This window comes from Taudactylus pleione, unplaced genomic scaffold (genome assembly GCF_031769625.1).
Source record: "Taudactylus pleione unplaced genomic scaffold, aTauple2 ptg000198l, whole genome shotgun sequence".
Lineage (NCBI taxonomy): Eukaryota > Metazoa > Chordata > Amphibia > Anura > Myobatrachidae > Taudactylus > Taudactylus pleione.
The window spans coordinates 17836273-17862482 of NW_028284600.1; the positions used below are offsets into that span (position 1 = coordinate 17836273).

General features: G+C 44.4%; 1 protein-coding gene across 1 annotated transcript; it reads right to left on the reverse strand.

The window, feature by feature from the left end:
* Positions 1-1051: 1051 nt before the first annotated feature.
* LOC148518903 (uncharacterized) lies at positions 1052-2660 on the reverse strand. Its single transcript, XM_088477007.1, has 3 exons — positions 2168-2660; positions 1641-1891; positions 1052-1381 (listed from the first exon to the last, which is right to left on the reverse strand). The coding sequence occupies exons 1-3, from the start codon at positions 2658-2660 to the stop codon at positions 1052-1054; spliced, it is 1074 nt and encodes a 357-aa protein (XP_088333133.1).
* Positions 2661-26210: the final 23550 nt, after the last annotated feature.

Consider the following 26210-nt stretch of genomic DNA (forward strand, 5'->3'; position numbering starts at 1 on the left):
GGCCCCCAATACGGACCCATTACCCGGCCATGCCCCCCTCTGTATGCAGGCATTCAGGGAGCTGAATGTCGGCAAGTATGATATATATTTATATATATATACACAGTATATATATATATATAAATATATATATATATATTATATACATACATACACACATTATATATACACACACATATATATATATATATATATATATGTATATGCAAAAGTCTCCTTCCCAGATGCCGGGACCCGTCTCAGTATATGTGGTTCCGTTGGTGATGGGAGAAGGGTGATGACGTCACTAGTATGCGCCTCCCTCCAGCTTCAGCACGTGGTGGGTGATGGCAATATAAGTAAGTGTATTTTGTTATTATATTGTTATTATATGTTTATACCCTGATGGTGGAGCAATAAAGGGGCTCCGAAACGTTGGTTACTTAAACCTGGATTCTTAAGTGTATCATTGTACTTGAGTGCCGCTGTCTCTGGTAGCATATATATATATATATATATATATATATATATATATATATGTATACACATACACACATATAAATTAGGGATGTGCAGGCTCGGATTTACTCGGATTAATACATATATAGGCATTCAATTATGGATTTATATATTGCAGTCATGGTAACTGAACATAAAATGCATTTAACCTCTCTTTTCTCAGGATAACTTATACTTTGTGTTACTTAGACTAGAGCAGAAGAGAAGCAGTTCCCAAATACACCCTTAGGACAACACAAAACAAGTACATTTAAATAACAATATTTATTAACCATTTATTATTATTCATTTTCAATTTAGTCAACATTAACAACACTATACAAATATTAAAACCATTACATATATCTTTTCAATATAAATTATGTTTTTTTTTTTTAGGGTTTTCTTTTTATAATAAAATATAGGTCACCCATATTCACCTGTAAACAAAGTTCTGCTGATAAATATCCAGTGCAAATCGCTTTCCTATAGAAAAGGAATTTAAATGAGCTGCTTTCTTTAAAAGTCTTTGCTCAGTCCTGACTCTCATCTGAGAATACAAAGCTTTGGTATGTTAATACCTCACAAACTGATGTTCTTGCTGACGGACAGAGGGGCCCATTACTGGCTGCTGGGGAAGGTACATCAGAGAAACTGAGGGAGAGTTGAAAGAACTCAGAGCATCCATGGCTGGAGGTGGGCTGGGATAGTTTGCAGACATGGGGTCCACCCGGGTGTTCTCTGCGTAGAACTGCGGCCCCGGCTGCATGTACTGGAAGGCAGGCATGGGCTGTGGTGGGTATCCATAGACACTGTAGAAATGGGCAGGGTGAAATTGCCCCTGCCTTCCCTCTTGTATTTCACGCTTATGTTTCATCCTGCGGTTCTGGAACCAAGTCTTGATCTGTTGAATTAAAGAGGAAAGTGGTCAATGACATATTCTGGAGTAAACATCAAGTTTAGCATCTACTATAGGAAGTAGCTGTGATCAATAAAGGTGGGGACCAAGATAGAAGGAAGGACCATGAATAGTATTAATAGAAATAAACCCAGCATTATTAAAGGGCCCCTTGTGATAAAATCCTGGATGGTAACTAATCAGCAAAATAGCCTCTGGCATATTTTCCCACAGCCCACAACAACACAGGGGAAAAGAAACATACCTGGACTTCAGACAGCTGGAGCTTGGCTGCAAGTTTACGTCTCTCTGATGCCCCCAAGTATCGGTGTTTTTGGAAGGTGTTCTCCAGTGTGGAGATCTGGTCAGTGGTGAAGGCTGTTCTCAGCCTGCGGCCCATCTTCCCCTCCTCGTCAGATGTGTCCGATGACTCCTCTGCCACACTTTCTACTGGGGTGGTAGAACTGGACTGGCTAGTTTCACTGTCATATCCGGAATCAGAGCTAGAACTGCAACCTATTGTGTTAAGAAAAACAAAAGAGACTACAGTTAATTTACAAAAAACATAAAAACAGCACACAATGCTATAAGACGAAGCAAAACTAAAAAGGTGCAATTCGGATAATGCAAGGAAAGACATCATCAACATATATGATCTACAATGGGAACTGTTCCCTCAGCAGTATTAACTAAACTTAAATGAATGAACTAATTAATTTGAAGAGCCGCTGCTACAGACACACAATGAGAGAGAGAACGCTATTGGTTATGTTGTGCGGTTTATGAACTTACCAGAATTGGCAATGTCCTCAGGGAGGTTGGTCTTCTCCGCTGGCTTTTCATACACCTCCTGGCTGGATGTAGGGAAGTCTTGTGAGCTGGTAGAGCTCTGGGTCTTGTTGGCAAACACGTTTCCTGACTGTCCACTGCAGATGGGGCTGTGTGACATGTCCAAGTCTCTTTGCGATGACCCGGTGAAGAGAGGCAATCTTGGGCTCTCCGTTCTATAATGTGAAACTTCACAGTCATTGGAGTTAAAGGACTGATTATTGTCCCAAGGGTGTGGTGATAAATAGTTACTCTCCAAGTAGGTCTGTCTCTGGTTTGCTGGATAAGGAGCCACATGGGCAATCTTTGTTACTGGTCTCATTACAGGGCTCCATGTATAGAATGTACTCGGATAGTCCCTTGGCATTACAGGCAAGTTGGGAATCATCTTACAGTCCACTGTGTCCTTCTGGCTGCTTTGAGAAAGCCATTCTACTGAGGCAAAAGATTTGTCCATCTTCTCTGTGTCCTTGTGTTGTTCTGGCTGAGGAGGTCTTGAAGTGACTGCTGAGGGCATGGACTCTGCTATTTAAACCCCATTCTCCAGAGAAAGGCTCTGCTTGTGTAAACACACATCAAAGCAGAGATCAGTGCAACCTAATTGTCATCAATTACTTTAAAGAAAAGAGATTGTATCCCTATAGTCACACATGCTGCACCACACTGGGGCCTGGCTCCGCATTGTCTGGCTACAGTTGGCTCACCCAGTTGTCCCTTATTTGCATTTAATGTGACATCCTTCCCTATGTGTAGCTTGGCCAGCCTATTATCCTCACATTGACAAAATGTAACATCGTCAGCCATCATCTGTAGCCAGAAATCAATTTAATATAGTTTAAACCCATCAATCAAATTCATATAGTTTAAACTCATCATAAGGGAGCGAGATTGTGTATGTACAGTATGTTACTATCTATACCCTCCCAAATTGTGTGCAATATGTTTTGCATTCTAGAAGTCATGTAGGGTATTTAATATATGTATATACTTACGATGTACAATGAAATACAGATTAAGGACATTTGCATAATATTTACAGAAAGAATAATTGATTGAATTTATTGGAAGTTATAAATCAATGCATATAAAGTTTATTGCACAGATTGCGCCCCAAGATTGCAAACTATACAGACAGAGGTTTGTAGCGCACAATGGGGATGATGCAGGGTTGGAAGTAAATCTGGAATATGTTGCTTGCATGGGAAAAATGTGTATATTTGCCCGCATGCAGAGTGTGTGTGATTGCTTTGTTATTTGTTATTATCATTAGCGTGCACTTGCAAATACCCTATACTAAGTACAAAAGATACGCCTCCAAACACGTGTAGTTACGCTTACGCCAACTCTGCGCACACCGCAGTTCCATAGACACGCCCTCCTGGACTTTGCCTACCGGAAAATGACTCATTATGCTTCTTTGGTTGTAAGTGTAGATGCAGACAAAATACATACAACTCTGTATCACCCATTCTTGTGTGTGTGGCCCAGGTTCAGTGTCTGCGCTCTGCAAACAGGCCGACTTATAACTCTGCATCATCCCCAGTATCTGCTTACTGCACTTCATGTTGCCTGTCTATGTTTTAGGGGCATAGTCACTGATACGCCTCTAAAGGTGGGTACACACTATACAGCTATATCTGCAGATGATGGTTGTTCGTATACACTGAACAACCATCATCTGTGCCTGCCCGCAGGTCCCAGCGACCAGGGGGCGAGTCCCAGCAGGTGGGGGGCGTGTCCTGCCCCCCTCCCCGCAGCTGGTGTGTGTACAGGCTCGTACACACTTGCCAATGGACAGATATGTCTGCAGACATATCTGTCCATCGGCTGTGCAGCACAGCCAAATGTGATATGTCGATGAACGCCGACGTTAACCGACATATCGCGGGTACACACTGCCCGATGGGCAGCAGATACATTGGCCGATCAATTGATCGGACTATGTATCTGTCATTGTGTACCCAGCTTAAGGCCTCACGATACTTTGGTATCAGACTCATCGCTAACTATGGCATCGGATATCAAATTACAAGAGCAATTCAATATTGCTCCGATGCGGGGCATACTAATGTATGGGGACTGCAGACAGTATTGAGGCTGCAAGGTAAGCACGTAATACCAATGATATCTTTTGGATTACCTATTAATGAATAGACCCAATACTTCATTCTGGCACAATAGGTGGAATTTAACCTTTGAACTCTGGGCCTGATTCAGACCCGGTCGCAAGCGCTGAGCGCTCGCAACCAGTTCGATGGTGACCCAGAGTGCATGCGCATGGGCGAGACCCGGATAGCGACGGGCAAGCCATCGCTCCGGGTCTCGCACCAAAGGGGGTGTGCTGTCGATGTTGAGTGACAACGCCTACCGTCTGGGGGCGGCCCCACTGACATCACAAGTAATGTCAGTGGGAGAGCTTTCGGCTCTGTTTGAGCCGAAAGCTCTCTGGGGCTTGCGGCAACAAGACCCTACCACAAGGGTCTTGACCATCGCGACCATCTTCCTGGCCGCTCGCTATAGCTGTGGGTGGCCACCCACAGCTATGCGAGCGGCCAGGAGGTCGTTCTAAAAAAAAAAAAAAGAAGACCGGCCCTGATTCAGAGTGACTGGCTCTGAATCAGGGCCTATGAACGGGCACAGTAAATATTGTTTCTTTACAATCCAGTCATCTAAAATCACTACTGAAATCTGTGGGCTCTGTACAAAATAAAACATGCATCTAATATGAATGGAAATATCTGACACTGGAACAGGATCTCATGGAAAACAGCCATACCGCATGACTATAAACAATAGTGTATATATATGCTGATCTGCAGACTTTGTATGCTCTACCAAGACGCATGAATCCTCTACACTATAGACAACTCTTTCTCAGGAAAGACATTGATATGCAATAATGTCAATGTAAATGGAGGCTATAAATTACACCCAGGTAACACCTCAATCTTGTTTCAATCTAAAAGACAATAACCATAATAAGACAATTCCTGGGTTCTGTAGCATAATATACTGCATGAATCTATATGGGAATGTTACAACACATTGATCTGTACATCACTTTAATAGTGAACTAATAATTCCTGCATATCTCATAAAACCATCATACAGAAACCAGCAAAACTACCGCTGTGAAAATGGATAGAAAGAAATGGGTCAGGAATGAGGTATAGGCAAAATCACATACACATTTACAGGACTAATACAGATAATTCAGACGTTTCCCATGTTATTGTTCCTATGCAGCATTAGAAATGAGTGGTCAGAGGACTTTTATATATGTTTTCCCAGCACTGGTCTCTTAAAACTTTTACCTTCAGTAACAGGTTCCAGAGGTGGGGCTGCAGCGCAGTCCAAAATTCAAATAGGGGAACCACACCAACTGTCATTTCACACACTGCCAAACATAGATGGCCAGGAGTCACTGGTAGTTGGTGTGACTCCCCTATTTGAAATTTGGACTGTGCTGCACCCTCACCCCTGGAACCGCCACTGCTTGAGACATAAAGTAATAAGTATTGGGTTAAATCTTCTAACCACATCGAACAGAGGGCGCTAATTTTCATGCAGATGGAGCGATTGTTTGCCACTGCGCATGCATCGCACTGCGCATGCGTGAAAGCAGGTCTTCGATTGCACTGCAATCACGCAGGTAACGGAGACCCATCGCAGAGTGATTGACAGGGCCGGGTATGATGTCCGCCAATGTGCTTCGATGTTACAGATATGCGTCGTCGCAGGCACGTTACAGGTATGCGTCGTCGCAGGCAGGTAAGAAGGCAGCAGTGGGCGTCTTTATGCTCCGGTGACCTTTGCTAGCATTAGCATATTTTTGCAGCTGCGTTGCGTACGAAATCGCAGCTGCAATCGCATTAGCCTCTGTCTCTGAATCAAGCTCAGAATAAGGACTCAATGAAGGCAGTTTAGAAACTAAAGCGCACCAATGTTGCGAATCTCCGCAAATAGAGAAGGGCAGCAGCGCCAAAGAGAAATCCTCTTTGGCGCCGCTGTGCTTCTTTATTTGCAGAGATTGTATTTGTTTCGCTGATGAGGTTGGGTTTCCTTCAGGAAAGTAGGCTGCAGGGCGCTTTGTGATGGTTCAAAAAATTCTAATTTTTGAAAATAGCAAACAGTCCTAAAGATTGTAAGCTTGGGAGCAGGGCCCTCTTACCTCTATATATCTGTTATCACCCGTATGGCCTCCGATGATTAAGTATTGATCTTGCAGCTGGGGAAACTTGACACTGGAGCAATTCATCATTGCTCCGGTGCGGGGACAGCTGCTATGAAAAGCAGCTGTCCTCCCTGTCCGACCGGCTATGCATGCGTGACCTAAGGTCACACATGCACAAAGCTGCCGGGGAGTCCGTGAGAAGGCGGCGGAGGGATCCGCTCGGATCCCTCTTCATAACCCGGAACTCCTTCTCATAGGAAGAAGCGGGGCTAGAAGAGCAAGGTACGTCTGAAGTTGGTGCTTGTTCTCGTGAGCAAACTCAAAACTTTCAGTTTTTGGAGTTTGCTGAATATCAAGGGGTGTTATCAGACCCCTGATGATGACTGACCCGGTAACCTAAATATGCGGAAACTAGCTTTTCCGCATGGTTACCGGCAGGGCCGTAGCTAGGGTAGTGCGGCTGGTACCATCGCACAGGGCACCACAGGTCAGGGGGCACGTTTGGGCCTGTGAAATTTCTGTTTATTAACATTCTTGCTTGTAGCTTCCTCTTAATTCATCCCCAGCATTTCCTGGTCTCTCCTATCTCTTCCCTGGCCCTTCCCCATGAAGCCATGGCCCTTTTTTGGGTGCATTATGTCCCTTTGAAAAATGAGGGGGGCGACAATGCTCTTTCTGGCACAGGGCACCAAAAAGTCTAGTTACGGCTCTGGTTACCGGGCCACTTAACATGGGTACACATTATAAGATTGGAACAATATATCTTACTGATCATATATCATAAGGATCTTTCATCGCACAATAGATGGCACCATGCAGCATGAAACAATACATACGTCGTCATAGACCGCATCGTGCAGTGTGTACGGAGCGCACAATGTATCGTTACTTTGCGTAGTTCCTTTGCTGGGTACACTCTCTGCTAACCTTTAACTCCGTCCTCAGCAGTGGGAGAATTAGCAGTGGGGGGAGGAGTAACCGGCTCTCACTGCGCATGACGAATATGGGAAAGACAGGAGCCGATTATTAAATAGATCACGCATCCTGTACTGTGAAGTATAAGGAGAGTAGATGTCCCTAAGGAGCTCTGTGACCACTTTCAGGACTCTACAGTCCATTGTGCCCTCTATTATCCAAATCATTTTCATTAGGGGGGACATTGGGGCTGAATCAGAGGTGGACGCTAAAGGCACAATCACTGCGTCTTTGTGTGCAGCGGCTATGCAAAATTATGCAAAACAGGTAAGGGACGTCTTAAGTAAAAAGACGCCCACTGAAGGCTTCTATGATCCAAAATGCGTCTGAGGCAGGGGCAGAACTATGGGAGACAATGGAGGCGCCTGCCGCCGGGCGCCAGCACTAAAGGGGCACCTCCTCCATTGTCCACAATATATTCACCCCACTTAAGGCTATTTTATATTAATGTTTTTGTGCATATGTGATTGATAGATAGATAGATAGATAGATATGCACCATATTTATTTTCACTTTTTTTTAGGGGGGGCACCAAATTATAACTTGCCTCCGGGCGTCTGGGATGAATATACGCCACTGGTCTGAGGACGCAGCATCAGATCAACTGTGCTAACATCGGATATCTGAGTAACCCTTAGGTTGCTCAGGATGTCCGGTAAAATCAAACCTCCGAAACCAAAAAAGCACCATCTTCGGCACACCCAAAAAATGCAACGGGCAGCATTCTGGAATGCTGCCCGTTGCCACCCCTAAACGCCAGCAGCATGTCAATCATTCTACTGCGAGCGATATTGCAGGACCGGATCTGTGCATGCACAGTGCAGCTCCTATGCATGTATATACAGTATATATATATATATATAAATATAGATGTGTGTATATATATATATATTTATATATATGTGTGTGTGTGTGTGTATGTGTGTGTGTACATATATATGTGTGTGTGTGTGTGTGTGTGTGTGTATACATATATATATGTGTGTGTGTATGTGTGTGTGTACATATATATATGTGTGTGTGTGTGTGTGTGTGTGTGTACATATATATGTATGTGTGTGTGTGTGTGTGTGTGTGTGTGTGTGTGTGTGTGTGTGTGTGTGTGTGTGTGTGTGTTGATATATATATATAATCACTTTTTTCTTTTTACTATTTTCTTACTACTATGATATCTTCAGCCTGTGACCAGTATAGTTGTGAACATCACGTGTAATAGAGGTGACGTTTCATCCTAGCAGATGGAAATTGGAGCAGCTATGCTCATCTAGAATGGATGTCCGTCCTCCGGCTATCCTACCTAGGTTATTTCAGGGATAAATTATAGAAGGCGGTAAGACCGTTGTGTGTGGGTAGCAGAAAATCAAATACTATCTTAAATTATAATTAACTGTTCTAATTTATTGTCAGTAACATACTTACATTTTAAACAACAGTAAAGTAGTAATTAACAGGAAATGCATGACTGTTATGTAAGTGACCCTACTGGCAGCAAAGGTGGCTCCCAGACTAATGCCGGCCATACACATTATAATATAGCAGTCGGCATCACAGCATGTGTGGCCGCCTAATCTGTTTACTGTCAGAAGACGACTAAAGACCCCTGTTCTCTATAATTAGTTGGATGGCTCTGCTGTACAATGGCTGGGTGGATGCTACACAGACAAGAATACCAAATCAAACTTGAACTACTGGTCTCCTTATCTATCAAAGAGCAGTTTCCCAAACTTAAAGAGACATTAGAGAGACCCTCAGACACCTCATCGGAGCCTTTTTGAAGTTTATTCACAGTGATCCTTATCTGGAGCCTCTGCCCAGCTAGGTTTGAATCTCAGGATCTACCAAGTACATTTCCATATTAACAGCATCAGCAGTCAAAATGGCTTCCGTCACGTTCACGCTAACCTGTTGCGGCGTTGCATTCTGAATGGAAGGCAAGTGGAAAATAAAAATCCCGGGAAACTAGTGTAGCAGAGAAATGTATTTGTTCACTCAGACAGCAGTGAGATTAATGGCTCAGAGTCATTTCTCCCAGTAAATTTATTGCAGCATATTCGTGGGCTGACTACCCAATATATATGGCACAGCTAGTAACAATGGCTTATACGTCCTTACTTGTCTGCGAGTCTGCGTAATGCGAGGGGCTCACACTGAGAAGGGACATCTGATGCATACAGGTCTCTTGCACCCAGTATGGTACAGGTGTAAGTGCCAATGCTAATGATGACGGTTGAGACCGCGGATGAAAAGTGGGGCGTGCAGCCCTCCGTTTGAAGCTGTGCGGTTACTCGTAGAAGCATAAGGTAGTAAATGTGTCTGCGGCACGGCTTGGCCCAGCGGCTGATTTTCAGTGCTACTCAGAACCAGGTTCTTAATGTTTAGTTATTGCACTAACATTAAACATTTTTATAGCAACGACATATTACGTTACGCTTTTTCAATTGGGAACAATACATTGATAAAACGAGACTGGGTAATAACAGACAGACGGAAATGTAAGAGGGCCCTGCTCGCCAGCTTACACTGTATAGCAGGGGTTCCCAACCACGGTCCTCAAGGCACACTAACAGTCCTGGTTTTAAGGCTAGCTATAGCTGGGCACAGGTGACATAATTAGTACCTCAGTAATTTTGATTTAACCATCTGTGCTTAAGCATGGATATCACTTAAACCAGGACTGTTAGTGTGCCTTGAGGACCGTGGTTGGGAATAACTGCTGTATAGGATATCAGGAGTGTAATACATTAGAAGAAGTGCTACATATTGCATATTGGTAAAGCAACATGCATTGAATGATGCCCAGCTATCTCCAATTAAAGTACGCAGTAGATCTTGGCATTACCTTGGCATGATGGGGAAACCGGAACAGATGCACTTTCTTAGGTGATAAATGTTTTGGAATAATAATAATAAAGTAGTTAGTTTAGTTATTTCTGACCCACCTATAAAGCATCAGTGGCGTAAAGCTTGCTTTATTACATTAAAAAAGTATTTACACTATTTGCTGAAATCAAATAGTTTGTATCCCCCCAATAATTATGCTTGAAATCAAAATACTTACTTATGCTTTATTAACTTCATTAATACAGCAGCAGCATAATTAGCAGTGCCTTGCAGTTTGGAGGGGAGACAGTAAAGACATTATTGTGCATTAACAAACAGACAGAGATAAGAGAGCACTGCTGGCAGGCTTACAATCTATTGGAAAACAGGAATCTGATATAGGGGATTAAATGCCACAGATTGCAGCCCATGGGTGCAGCCCCAAAAGGAATGTGAGCAAGTAATGTGTGAGGATCAAAGGCACCGATATCAGGGGGCTCCCTGGACACACAGGACCACCAGCTAGAAGACCCACACGTAGACCGCCTGGTGGGTGAACCGCATCAGCCGTGCACTCCAAACTCCCGTTTAAAAATACAGCAGGATTCAGGTGGATTGGTACGGGATGCCGGCGGTCAGAATCCCGATGCTGGCATCCCGACATTGTTAGAATACCGACACTTGTCGGTCAGTATTCTAACCCTCTCCCTAACCTAACCCTGACTGATCCTAACCATCCCCCCTTAGTGCCTAAACCTAACCTCCCGCTCCCTGCACCCTTAACCTAACCCTCCCCCCTTAGTGCCTGTCCCCAAAAGCCGCATACACACTAGACGATCTTTTATGAACGATATGGACGATAACGATATAGTTCAATGTTATATCGTTCAGTGTGTATGCAGTGAACAACCAACAATGTGCGCTCCCGCGGGTCATTAGCGATGTCTTTTGTCATCCGTACATGCAGGCCAATCGGATGATATCGTTAATAATTGCCTGGTCAGAGATGTGGCAGGATGACTTCACTGAAAGATATCCTTAAAGATATCTATCAGTATGTACACTCAATATCATTTGTCCTGCACTACAGAAAGTTCAAGGGAAATCTTTCACCAATAGCGTTCATACAGCACATCGTCTAGTGTGTATGAGCCTTTATCTTCCCATCAACCCCACTACTTACCTTCGGGATGCCAGTGCCAGGAGTCTGACAAGTGTTGTGGTTCCGGTGCCGGCATTCTGAATGTCGGAATCCTCGAGGTCGAGGTATTGACCACATCCTGACTCAGGAGCCGATGTCAGGGAGGCGTAGGACCTAGAGATATGTTTATATTATTGCATAATGTCCCTACTTTACTTTAGGTCATAGGGGCCCCCATTTTAGGAACCCCAGGCTACCCATGGTCTTAATCTAGCTCTGGCGGGGACTAATATGAATTACCTATATTCTCTGCACAGCGCTGCATAAATTGGTGGCATGTTATAAATAAACAATAATAACAACAACAATAGTAGTTGATGACAGTCTGGTTAGGGTGAAAATCAGTAATGAGGGAATTGTAAAGACGCACATCCACTAGGCGATATTAATGAGCGATTGCACAATTAAGATATCGTAATCGTGCAAACGCTCATTAATCGGGCACAAATCGGGCACTATAATGTCTGGAACAACCAGCGATGCGCGCTCCCGCTGGTCGTTTCTGACATCAATCATCGCCCGAACATGCCGGTCAATCTGCCGACAATGACAGATTGGCCATGTGCGGGGATGAGGGAGGGTGCCTGCCCTGAACCACTAATCGATCAGCGTAGGCACTGCAAGGAATGGGGAGCGATGGTACGATTACGATGTTGTAACCGTACTGTCTTTCCCTAGGCGCCTAGTGGACGTGCGGCTTAAAGGTCAAAGGAGGAAATGATGAGCAGAAGCAGGACAAGTGTCTATAGTGAGACATTAGTATAATCTGGGGATGTTTATTTCATGCCTGCATCAGGATTTGGAGACTGGTTGTGTCTCATTTCTTACTAAAGAAGTGAAATGAGGGGGTTGGGTACAGAATGGCGGCGGTCAGTATCCCCACGGTCAGAATCCCAATGTCAGCATCCCGATAGCCAAAATATGAACTACAGCCCAAATGAGCTACCTAGTATTCAGTATGGTAAATGGCAGACAGTATTAATAGCAAATACTCTTCTATTTTCATCATCTGGTGTTTGATAGAAAAAAAGTCTGAAGACATATTTTCTGCCCGAAATCATTGGATAGCCATACAGTACACGGTACAGTACACAGACACAAACTCACACTGAGGACTACTGGTCTCATTATCCATCAGAGATCAATTTCCCCAATTAAAAGATACATTAGAAAACATCACAGACACTTCAGCGGAGTCTCTTTGAAGATTATTCACAGTGATCTTAATCTGAAGCTTCTGCCCAACTGTGATCAGATCTCTGCATCTACAGAGTCCATTTCTAAATATCAGAAACAACAGGTGAAGTGACCATAATGAGGGAAAAACAGATTATGTGTGTGTTATAGTGACATGACATCTTATTTGCTGATCATATGAATGGTGACAGGTGTTTATTCTGGGACAATTTGTGTCACCTTGTCACGCTCAGTGGTTTATGCAAATACCCTTTTAATAGACCAACCTTTCTCCCCAGGAGACTGGAGCCGGCATTTTCACTGGGCCAGGGGAGAGACTGTAACAACTTCCTATTCTAAATGTTTACATCAAAGACATTAGATTAGAATTGCCAAACTGTTTAGCACCTATAATCTAAACAGCAAATCAAAGGAAAGGGGCTCTTTGTGGCTGCTGTGTAACAGACTATAGGATTCTGCTGCTGTGGAGACCCCACAGTGTACTACAGAGTTACACATAATATAAGTATATCCGTACAGACTTGCCCACTTTAGTACAACAAGGTTGGAATACGGCAACAAAACAATACTAAGATAATATAGTTAGGCATAGTTTAGTGCCATTCCCAAGTCTATTTCTATTAAGCTTTAGTTAAGAGCAAAGTTTGGAGTCAACTACTATATTTCTCCCAGGATCCTACATATTACTGTCATTCATGATCTTTTAGACTGTAAGCTCTTGGGAATAGGGCTCTCTCAGTTTGGAACCAAATGTAGCCATCATACTCTTCTATGCGAGCAGGCCACGCCAATCCATATGCTTGGTTTTATAGCCGTCATTATCACTGCGCAAAATATCTGTCTGGTAACGGGCCTGTTTTTACGTACGCATTTCTCTGCACTGCCTGCAAATCCCTCGGCGCGCCTCCTATGAACTTAGCCCATGTGAACGCATTGCTGCAGCCCAGTAACGCTGCTTCGGCCTCGAGTGGAAATGCATTCATTTTGCGTACGACACTGCACCAACCAAAATCGCGCACGCTTGTTACCGTAGATCAAAAACACACGCTCCGTAAACTGACTGGCATTCAACGATGCTTCAGCCCCTTTCTGGTTACTGAGATAACCATGCTGTCAAATTGCACTGCCCTAATGTACAGGGCTGCAGAATATGTTGGCGCTATATGTAATAAGAAAATGGTGTAATAATAATATTTTTAAACGCATCGGTTGCAGGCGATACAATGTCTAACATATAAATGTCAATCTCCCTTTGTTTTAATATTATATTTAAATATAATATATTTAATTAATAAACAGTGGTAAAAGTGCTATTTCTCTGGCATTTTTGACTATTTTTGCGTTGCTGTAATATTTGTCCTATTACATGATACGAATGCTGCAACCGACTTCATTATTCTCCAAGCCCAATTGTATTCCTCTGACCTAGGTAGGAAAGTGAGATCTGCCCCTATACAAGTAGAGGGGAGGAGCAGTTAAGATGCCGTTTTGACTTGGAACATTTAGCTAAAGTTTCTTTACTAATCGCTTGATAATATGCTACATTGAAGGACAAAGGAACTTGCTAATTGGTACTCCATTTTCCAGAAGTCTTACTTTGAAAGAGAAGCTGTGCTTACAATTCAAGATAATCTGCTGTAGTTAATGAGTTATTTAACATCTCAACAGGATGCTGATGAGATGTGAAGCTGAAGTCTCTGATCTCTGTTTAGTATTCAATTAGATAGGCTTTGATGGGGCTGCACCTTTAGTGACCGGCAGCCTAGTGCTCACCCCATAACACTTAGCTCCTTTGTCTTCACAGTAACCAGATGAAGGGAAACTCAATTTCCATACTGAGGCCTTTAGTACATTGCCCCAGAAAGTGTATATTATAAACAGAGCTTAATACACAGAAAGGCCTAATATACATTTTATACAAGCCTGCAGATACGTACGTATTTATTTGCCTGCACTAATGATAGATAAAATAATTTAAAGAGTTAATTACACAGACAGGGCCAATGCAGAAGTGCCAGTCAAGAGAGAGATGATTTGCTGACACAGTGTAAAGGTGCGTATCCATTAACAGACATAGAAACGACAGCACGATTACGACATTGTAATCGTGCTGTCATTTCTCCGTCTGTGATGTGCCTACACTGAACGTTCAGTCGTACAGTGTAGCGCACATCCATCATCCCCGTACATGCTGAACCATGATGTGATCGTCAGGTTGACCAGCATGTACGGGCGATGATAGATGTCAGAAACGACCAGCGGGCATGCGCATCGCTGGTCGTCTCCGACCTAAATTAGCTCGATGATACATGTGCGATTTGCAAGCGATTGCACGATAACGGCATCGTTATCGTGCAATCGCCTGCAAATATCGCGATATGGATACCCACCTTAAGGTTCCTATGGCTCCGGTCACCAAACAAAGACTTCTCCATATGCAGAGACACATTATTGGTTGAGTCATAAAGCAGATACAGACATAGCTTGCAAATTTTATGTATAAAATAAATGTTGGTGACATATTGCACCCATTTTATAACTTACCCCCACTTCCGGAGTAATGGGTGCACCATAATAGTGTCAAGAGAACTGAAACAATGGTATAACGGAATATTTCTGGGCACTATTAACTATCCAGCAATATAACATAAAATATGAATACAACATTCTAACAGAGGGGATGATTCACCCCCTATGTTAGATGGTCTGTGGTTGATGGTGGAGAATCTGCACATGTTCCGGACCCTTACTGGGCATGTGCACTACGGGTCTGTGATGTCGCACGCAGTCCAGCAGCAGACTGTCAGTGATTGACAATCTGCTGCCATTTCTGATTGGGGAGGTGGCGCCGGAGGCCTCCATTTCCCAAATATAGGTGTGTCACTGCCATTGGGGGTGGGGGGAGGGGGAAGTGGAGAGGCCAGGATCTCCATCAGCTGACAGAGATTTCCTGGTCTCTTTTACTCATCTGTGGTCAGCTGGCTAGTGTGACCCCGTGGGTCACTTAGGGCCTGATTCTGACCCGGTCGCAAGCGATGTGCGCTCGCAATCGGGTCGATGGTGGGCCAGTGCGCATGCGCACGACGGAGCCGGCTCCATCATGCGCATGTGCGAGACCCGGATAGCGATGGGCAATCCGTCGCTCCGGGTCTCGTACCAAAGGGGGCGTGCTGTCGTTGTTGAGTGACAGCACGGCCCCTTTGGTGGGCGGGCCGGGGGAGAGGCTGCCCAAACAGAGGCGTCCCCATGTGAACGCCTCCGTTTGGGGCCGGCCTCACTGACATCACGAGTGATGTCAGTGGGAGAGATTTCGGCTCTGTTTGAGCTGAAATCTCTCTGGGGCTTGCGGCAACAAGACCCTACCACAAGGGTCTCGTTGCAAGCCCGACGGTCGCGATGGTCTTGACCATCGCGACCATCTTCCTGGCCACTCGCTATAGCTGTGGGTGGTCACCCACAGCTATGCGAGCGGCCAGGAGGCCGTTCTAAAAAAAAAATAGCCCGGCCCTGATTCGGAGCGAGCGATCTGTCAGAGCGTCCCGCTCTGAATCAGGGCCTTAGACGGCTGTAGGACACACAGGTGATCCAATGCTTCGTCCAGGGCCGGCTCTAGGGGTGTTTGACCAGTGCGGTCGCACAGGGGCACCACCCATAGATGGCACACCTCTCCCCAAAATCCCGATTTTAGCAGGACAGTACTGTCCCGCTGTTCCACCCGTGGGCCGAAGTGGCCCACAGGCGGTCAAATCGGGAGGTTGGGGACCCCCTCCGCCGCACAGACCCTTGGAATGTGAATGGATGCGGCATCCATTCACTGCCAGCGAAGGAGGGCTGGGCTTTATCCCCAGCCTATGGTAATGAGGCCACGCCCCCAATTTCGGCAGGGCGCTACGTACCGGGCCGGCACAGGGTGCTCAGACCCCTGGGGCCGGTCCTGGCTTAGTCCAAGGACGCAGCACACATCGGTAATGCATGCAGGATGTATGATACCTCCTGCTGCGTACCAAATGACAGCTATCGCAGCTGTTACCAGTGGTGGGCTGGGCCGGGGGGCAGGGTTCCATGTGCTCCCCGGGCCGCAGCGTCATACGGGCCGCGGGCAGTCTGTGTCACTGTGACACAGACTGCACCGCGTGTGTAGCGCTGACCGGACGGAGTTCGGTCAGCGCTACACAGCACAAACACACAGCCGCCGGAGCCGGCAGCTGTGTGTTTGCTGTAATCAGCAGCCGCTGAGAGTCTGTCAGACTCTTTTCGGCTGCTGCTGCTCCCACTGCGGGAGCCATCTTCCGGCTCCCGCAGTGGGTAATGGGAGAGACGTCATGATGTAATGACGTCTCTCCCATGCAAAGCGGCCAGAGGAGCTGTTAGCGGCGGGACCAGGAACGGGAGTTTCAGGTAAGTGATTTATTTTATTTTATTAAGTCTCTCTCTACTGGGGGGGGGCTACTGGGGACACTACCAGGGGGGGGATTACTATGAGGGCACTACGAGGGGGGATTACTACTGGGGGCACTACCAGGGGGGGTGGATTACTACTGGGGGCACTACAAGGGGGGGGACTACTACAAATGGGGGCACTACAATGGGGGGACTACTACTACTGGGGGAACTACAAGGGGGGACTATTACTACTGGGGCACTACCAGGGGGGGCTACTACTGGGGGCACTACAAGGGGGGGACTACTACTAGGGGCACTACAAGGGGAGGGGACTACTACTAGGGGCACTGCATAGGGGGAGGGGACTACCACTGGGGGCACTGCATCGAGGGACCACTGCTGGGGGCTCTATATAAAGGGCAATACTGGGGGTACTGCATAGGGGGGAGACTACAACTGGGGCCACTATTTAAGGGTTACCACTATTGGGGGCACTGCATGGGGGGTGGACTGCTACTGGGGGCACTATATAAGGGGCACTGCATAGGGGGTACCACTATTGGGGGCACTATATAAGGGGCTTACTACTGGGGGCACAAGGGGCACTGCACAGGGCGGACCACTACTGGGGGCACTATATAAGGGGCTTACTACTGGGGGCACAAGGGCCACTGCATAGGGGGGGATCACTACTGGGGGCACTACTGGAGGCCTGCATAAGGTTGTTCTCTCCTGTGGCACACGGGGGCACTGCATATGGTCACTACGACAGGGGGCTGCCCCATATCTTTATTTTTACCTTACATTAATCCCATATGGACCCGCACGCACGTTCTTCGGGCACCCTAGCTACACGCTACTCCTCTGCCAGGGCCGCCTGCATGCATTTGCCCCCCTGGCTAAAAGTTGCCAGCCAGTCCCTGGCTGTTACTATATCAATCCGCAGCCGAATCACCTCCATAGTATCTATTTGTAAGATGTATTTGTTTACTCCTTATGGCCGATAAGCTCTCACAAGCAGGGCCCGCTCTAACATTTGTCACATCTTAACCTCCCTCATCAGCCTCAGGTGTACTTGTTTTCATGTGCGATCGTATTATGTATGATTTGTAATATACCACTTGTACCCCAGATATAGTAATGGAGAGTGCAGTAGATCAATACTGTACCTTATATACTATATAATTTATTTTTTAAATGTATTTATATAGTGCCACCATATTATGCAACACTTTTCTGGGAATACTTAAAACTCGTTGATAAATGAGGCCCTATCATTCACAATGAGTAATAAAACTCACTGTGTATGATAAATGGTGCTCCAGCCAATCAGCTCCCAACTGTCATCTGTTTGAAAAATGACAGTTGGGAGCTGATTGGATGGAGCACCATTTATCATACACAGTGAGTTTTATCACTCATTGTACATGATGAAACTCATTGATAAATGAGGCCCTTAATCTTCATACTTATCTTTACCCCATTGGAGCTTAAATAGAATTGATTTAGAGCGCCTAAAAGTGCTAAGTGCCGTGTGATATTGAATAAATATACAAATATATAGTATCAATATATAAAAAAAAAATCGCTCTTCAGATTGAAAAAAACAACAAAGTGCAGATGTGCAGAGAAAAATATAAATTTCTGTAAAAACAATTATAATTCAATGTGTCAATAATTTATATATACAGTGTTTCTAGTGCAAGTAGGGTGTTTTCTGTGCAAATAGGCAAAATACATCAGTACATATAAAAACCACAAATATGCACTATAATATATATATATATATAAAAACACAATTTATATAGTAAATCAGAACGTGACTATTACTTTCTATTCTGTTCATTCACTTTGCATTTTGTTAATTGATAGAACGAAACTATTAACACTTCTATTTTCGAAAGCATTCTTACTTTGCAGCATTTTTTCCCACACCTGCCGAAAACTTCTGCACAGTAATATGTAATATATAGATAGATAGATAGATAGATATAGATATATATATAGATATATATAGATGTCAATTATTTCTAAGCAGCACTGCACAAAAAAAGACAACAAAGTCAGCGTTTTACTGTTAAACGCTGACTTTGTTGTCTTTTTTTGTGGAGTGCTGCCTAGAAATAATTGAATATTAGTGGGGTCTTTCTACCTCCTGGGACTATTTGCATCCCGTATGTTGGATTCTTCTATGGAGTGCCGATCAAACAAATCGTATATATATATATACACACTAATGCTATCAAAACATTAAAGTCCACCCATTCATCCACATATACAATTATTTTCTGGTTTCCTTGCATTTTATTTGAAAGATTTTCATGAAATGTGTGCATTGCTTATTATAAAGTTACGACAAAGTTTAAAGTAAAAATCATGTTTTTATATTATGAAGAAAAAGTTTTGCCTCTCTGTACCATCTACAGAAATAATGAGCAGAATAGAAGTCCCACAATCCTGTATCAGCCATTTCTTGTCTTATCTACAGACGTTCATTAAACTCAAGGTTGGAGACATCACAGCGAGATAAATACAAGTTACAGAAGCCTGGAAATTTACTGGATGGAAAACAAAGTTTAACATTTCAAAGATGTAGCCACATCAGTCAAGGACAGACATTCTGGCCAATATACAGCTTATAGACAGAGATAGAGAATACATCCTAAAGTTTTGCACTTAATGTAAAAACAAGATTGTTTTGTGGATCAGGACTAGTTGAATCAGCCGGTAATGCTGTAGGTGCGGATGATTCAAGGCCCGAGCCGTTCCCCACACAATCTTTGACTTCCCATAAACAGCACATGAATTCTCTGGCTGGTCAGAGGTGCCATAAAACCACTCATCTTATCCTTAGATCTTTATATGTTTCACCTTATATTTGCAGGAAAGAATATTTCTACCAATGCAATATTATTATAATAACACTAATAATAATAATAATAATTAAAACATACATGAAGACAACAAAAGTAAATGTCTCTGGATGGATGAACTTACATGAAGGCGGAGATCTCCTATATCTGTAAAGATTGGTGACGGGATACCGGCAGTCAGGATGATGGCATAATACAGACAGACAGAATCCCGCTGCCTATAACTGCCCCTACCATAACACTCCCCCTAACCCACCTTTCCCACAGCCTAACCCTCCCCCCTGAGCCCAAAACTAACTCCCCCCTCCTTCCCCCCGCAGCCTAACCCTAACCCCAAGCCTAATACTTACTGTCGGAATGCAGTGTGCCAGGATTGTGTCCGCCGGGATCCCACCAACATCCCATCTGTAATAATGTTAATGCTGTACAAAAGATAATTGTCTGCATGTTTGAGTTGAGCCTCTCCTAATTCCACTTACAAATGTGTTCTCATACAGCTTGCCTCAATACACCATGCCGCGCCAGACTACTGGAGTGAGTGAGCTGCACCGAGAGGTAATGCATAGTGGCTATTTAAAAAAAAAAAAAAAAAAATGGTGTCTTATTTGGACAGACGCAGGCACACACCACTCAATCTGTACCAGAGACACAAGGGTGTGACTTTAACCGCACAAGAATTAGCTTTAAATATGTTAAAAAACGCAGATGAAACACAACGGATGTAGATGTGCCACATGTCATATTAATCAGTGGAGTCTTGTTAAGCGGTTTTGTCATATCACATTACGACTAAAACATACATTTAAGTGGAAAAGACGTTTGGCGCAAGCCAAGTCACACAGGACCTAGCGTGCTGAGAAGGACTGTATGAGGACACTTCTGTACATAGGATGCAACCTATAGGATCTGTTTATTAAACCTAAAACTGTGCGGAAACAGCCGTTTAGGCAATTTTATGTATCCCTGACATTTAACAAATATCTACTGCGAGATATATCAGAAATGTCTTCTGCATTAGGCAAACTAGCGCTGCAGATCACAGTCCCCATTATTCTTTATCGGGGCTACAGTCTTAGGGAATTTACCAAGCTCCGACCCAAACCCTCCTGAGACCAACAGCTACAGCAGCGCACACTTGTGCGTCTCATACACATTTGGAGGGTAGGCGGAGCAACTCAGACGTGCGAAACCCTTTGTAGGGACTGCGCCTACCTCCCCTAAGCTGCGTTAACCAACCAGGTACTCTGGCCTCGTGGCAGCAGAAGCGCCTGCTGCCGAACCCTGGCGTCAGACGATAAGGCCCCGGTGGTGTAGTGAGGACGCAGACAATCCCGGGCCCTGACTGCAGTGGCTTCTGGTGCATCTCTGACACCAGAAGCTAGGACTGCCGCGTGCGATTGTAAGTGAGGAACCGCCTTACCTGACATCTCTGTGCGCTTGGTTGCAGTCCAGGTGGCAGCATTGCTGCTATCAAGCTCAGCTGCGAACCGCCAAAATCACCAGCCCAGTTACTGGTGTTGGGGCCCGGTAGAGGTAGAGTCGCAGTATATGTGTCTTAATTCAGGCGCTTAGTACTGCCAACCCAAAAACATAAAATAAAAGCTTAGGGCTGCCTGAGCAGTTTCGTTACAAAAGGTGGTCTTGATTCTGCCGCACCAAATGAACAACTGAAGCCCTATGGCTAGGGGTGGGGTACAGTGGCGTAACTAGGGCAGGGGGAGCGGGGTGCGTGCCCTGGGCGCCGTGGGGCCAGCGCCGCCGGCCACGGTGCTTGCCTGCCCTAGTTAGTCAGTGTAGCACCGACCGCAATGAGTGCGGTCAGCGCTACACATTTACACAGGACCGGCGCTAGGCTTCAAATTTTCCCTGGGCTCCAAATACCCTAGTTACGCCACTGGTGGGGTATATATGGAACTGAAGCTTAACCTGTTTGGTGCCTGGATCTCTCCAACCATGATATCCCCATGGTATCCCTGTGGATCCCTATGGACCCTGAAGAAGAAAGCTCAGCATTTCAGAGCCCCTCAATCTGCAGAATGCGCTACCCATTATAGCCTTTAGAGACTACTCCCTCCACAGGGTCAGGGACTGGTATCAATGATAAAACTCTCTACAGAACTGCTTCTCAACCCTCCACTTTTCCTAACAGGTCATGTTTTGGGGATTTCTGTCTGTGGAATGAGGTGGGAAAATAAAAGTAACTGAGATGGATTTAGTAATAAACCTTACGAATTTCTGTGACACCTAGGTAGTGACAAATCAGTCATAAAGGAGTGCTGGTCCGGGATCTGGGACAGTTTAATACATCACAACCCCATAATAGGCATCGACAAACCTCTTAATGAAAGAAATGTGAGCTGCAGCAGCATATGGGAATGACTCAAGATGTGTGACGCTTAATGTTTGTGGGTATGCCCTGAAAACAGATCGGGATGAAGAGGGGGGTATTTTGTACAGTGATATTGTAGGTTATACTTTGTCCAGTTAAAACTAATTTGCACACAAGAAAATAAGTTTGTGTCACCTGAAATTTTCCAGCTTAACAAAGAAGAGCACAAAGGACAGTTTGCGGTGTTTATTCATAGCATCTGTAGCTGGTATAACGATTATCTTTCATTAGAATATACAGTGCATCCGGAAAGTATAAACTCACTAACGTGTATTATTGTGTTACCATATAACAACCTTCCTAAATACAATGTAACTTAACTTCTAAAATAAAGACACAGACAACAGTGTTGGCGTTTAAATATTTTGTCAAATTAATTTTTTACAACTCATTAACTTTTAGACTATAAGTTAATACTAATAATGGTGACGGCACAAAAAGAACGCACAGGACAATAACAACAAAACAGCTCAAACAAACACACACACACAAGCCAAGCATTGGTGATCAACTCTTCTGTACCTTCAACCACCCATCCAGGTGGTATAGCCATTTCCCGTCCAGGACAATTGGCTGTCGCCTTACTCCACTTTAATGACAGCGCACCCACTAAGCCTACCTATTAACATAAAGTAACTCCAAGTGTCGTTCTTTTCCGCCCAACCAAACAGCTCAAACAAACACACACACAAGCCAAGCATTGGTGATCAACTCTCTTTTACCTTTAACCAGCGGTCCAGGTGGTATAGCCATTTCCCGTCCAAGACAATTGGCTGTCGCCTTACTCTACGTTAATGAGAGCGCACCCACTAAGCCTAATTATTAACATGAAGTATCTCCAAGCGTCGTTCTTTTCCGAAAACACCAAACCAACCATCATACATTCAACAAACGAAAAACAAAAAGAGGGAGGGAGGGTGGGAAAAAAATTGCACAAATAGGCAGATTTACATACATCACTCCATTAAATACTCTTAGACCACTCCCCATGAAACATTCATTGGCTGCATAAGACCAGCTAAACTTAAAGGGGCAATATCCAACACATTATTAAACTGGCAACACTCAAAACACTTGTGGTTTAATGTCCCTCATGTTTACATGTCATCCTTCGGGCTTACTTCACAACGCTTCACTTTTTCCACATTTTGTTATGTTACAGCCTTATTCCAAAATGGAAAAAGGGGGGGATTAATTGCGCACTGGACTGTGGCTAGGTGTGCGGGGTAAGCTGCACTTATGGAAGGGTGTCTAACCTTCTAAGATACATAAAATATTGAAGTCAACATAACAGGTAAATTCGCTCTATACCCCTATTTTGATGGTGTATGTCAAATATCGGTATGGATGCTGGCAGCAGTGGTAATTGGTATATAGATAGGAATCAACTCGTGGATACTTGAATAAAAAGCAAAACTTTACTAAATGATATTGTGCACGTATACATGAATGACACTAGGGATAGTCAGTCTATACAAGTGAGTCCAGAGGGAGGTCTGTACTCAATTGGAAAAATAGACTGTAAGGGAAAAAAATAAAAAAACAAATGGTAGGAATATAATAAGCAAGATGCTGCAATAGGTTTAGGTCCAAAGTATATGTTCAAAATATGAGCGAGGTCTGGAGACCCTTGAGTCCAATTGGAGAGTATATCCGAGATTAAGCTGTGTAGTAGCTGGTGCGGCGTCCCGCACTGAAATAGTTAAAGATGCTGCAGGTGTTGTGTGTGACGTGACCACCCGGGATGTGTTCCCGGGGTAAGTAGTACGGACTTGGGCTGGAGTGACTTTTCCTCTGCCCTGCCCGGGAGAAGCCTGGGGAGAGGCAGCAGTCGGGCAGTAATGGGGGCGGGGCCGGACCAATCACATCATTAGGCCACACCCCCTTGTGGAAAAACGCCCGCAAATCGTGTGTATTTTAATAGGGGGGGGCCAAATGACGCGATTATACTAGAATTGCGTCATGAAGCCCTGCCACCTATCGACAGACCGTAGATCTCAGTTAAGTTTCTCCCCATTCTGCCCACTTCACTAGGAAGTGGGCAGGATGTGGGAGAAGTGCCTACACTGCCCGGAGAGCGGGGGGATCACCCGAAAAAATGGGAGCCTCCCGCGACTTTCGGGAGTGTAGGCATGTATGACTTGAGGCTGTAACATAAGAAAATGTTGTGAATACCTTCCATGTACACTGTATATGGCGTTACAGACCACGCCCCCACCCCCCTTGCTCCTGTAAATGAAATCACCACAGAAAACTTTTTCCCCTACTGCTTGCATCTCCGGGTCCTACAAGAAAAGAGCAGAGTCTACTTTTGAGCAGCAATAAACTTACAATGGGGGTGGCGCAGTGGGTAACATGCTAACATTGCTGCCTCACTGCGCTGGGGCTAGGATTTAAATTTACTAAGCAGCACTATTCAAAGGTGCCACTTCTTTGGCCACTGATATTAAAGGGATAATAATAGTAAAAAGAACACACTCCTGGTTTTGTATGTTTAATTGTTGCCCCATTAAATCCAGCTACTGAAGCCACAGATGACGTGGTGATTTTGAGAAGCGACGTATAGTAAATTTACCCCTAGGAGTTTACTTCAGACTCTACATCTGTGTGGAGATGACATGTTCTCTTTGGGGGCTCTGATAACGCTCCGCAAGTTGGCTTTTGAAAAAAATGAACCCTAATTTATTAGTCTTTATTGATATAGTATCAGCATATTCCATAGCCCTTTACAAACAGACCGCTATGAGAGCCCTGCTTGCAAGATCCATAGAAATGTGTGACCGGTAGGGAATTTAGATTGGAAGCTCTATAGGGGCCCCGCGCAATATGGATTATATGACGGAGCTATACAAAAGGAAATAACTTTTTAGTTCTGAAAATAGAAGAATATAAATCATCTTGAAAAATATGAATTATCTGCTTGTTCAGTACTATTCAAAGTGCCAGTCCCTAGTGTGCCTATGTAGATCTAGGAATTGCAAGTCCTGGCATGTCCCTCCATCCACTGAGGAACTCGACCTCTGGAGCTGCATACAACCAGGGTAACTACAATTACTGGCAAAGGCTGCCACCTGGAGGACATGCTGGAGACTGCAGCTGGAGAGCCATGTGATGTCTACCTCTGCTTTAGGGAGAAAGAGAAATACATTTTGTTGATTTGTGTCTACATCACTCCACATTACGGTAGCCCAATACCTCAGATGTTCCTGCACATGTCCTTGGTATGCAAGGAAAATATGGCAATGTTGGTGGTCACTTCTTGCCAGCAAACCGGTCAAGACACTGGTAACAACTTCACTCTGAACGGAATCGCCCCTATATATTTTCTTTGTATTTCCGTCCATCTGGCTGAGATAAAATTAAATAAGGCATAAAGGGTAATTCAAGAACATGCAATAGTTCAGATTATATATATATATATATATACACATATATATATATTGTGATGTCACCTGCCAGTTTTGGAGGAAAAGCACAACAGGCAGAGATGAGACCAAGATGGCGGCCTCTGTGTAGGGTGCAAGGGTTTGCCCTGTTGGAACTTGATTGTGAGTGCGCATTTTAAAAGAAAATGTTTTAAAGGCAGTGGAAACTGAAGGTTTCATTTTGCAGTACTTGATAACTTAAAAGTGAAATCTGATGGCCATACAGTTATATCAGGTTATTTCACCCACTCGCCAGTGACCAAATATATTTGGCAAGAAAACAGGAGCTATACGATGTGTATACAGCCAATGATTAACTACGGGTAGCGAAGCTCTCAGGGGCAGATCAGATTTTTCAGCCAGCCCAGTCAGACGCCTGCTAATCGTGATAAGATTTTAATCAGAAAAAAAAGATTGCTGTGTTACTACACGCAGAGCAAAGCCAGATTAGTAATCATGCTTTCTCATATTACGTTTTTAAAGGTCACCAACCAAGGTGGCTCATAATTATCACAATGTAATTCTTGGTATTTGTACATCATAAAGCTGCTGTTCCTTTTCAAATAACAG

What these genes read in the sequence shown, in the direction of transcription:
- LOC148518903 (XM_088477007.1), bottom strand. Translation starts at nt 2,660, where the DNA reads ATGGACAAATCTTTTGCCTCAGTAGAATGGCTTTCTCAAAGCAGCCAG. An exon ending in TGAGGACATTGCCAATTCTG is followed by an intron (nt 1,892 to 2,167) that starts GTAAGTTCATAA and finishes TTAACACAATAG; the next exon opens with GTTGCAGTTCTAGCTCTGAT. An exon ending in TCCAGCTGTCTGAAGTCCAG is followed by an intron (nt 1,382 to 1,640) that starts GTATGTTTCTTT and finishes TTAATTCAACAG; the next exon opens with ATCAAGACTTGGTTCCAGAA.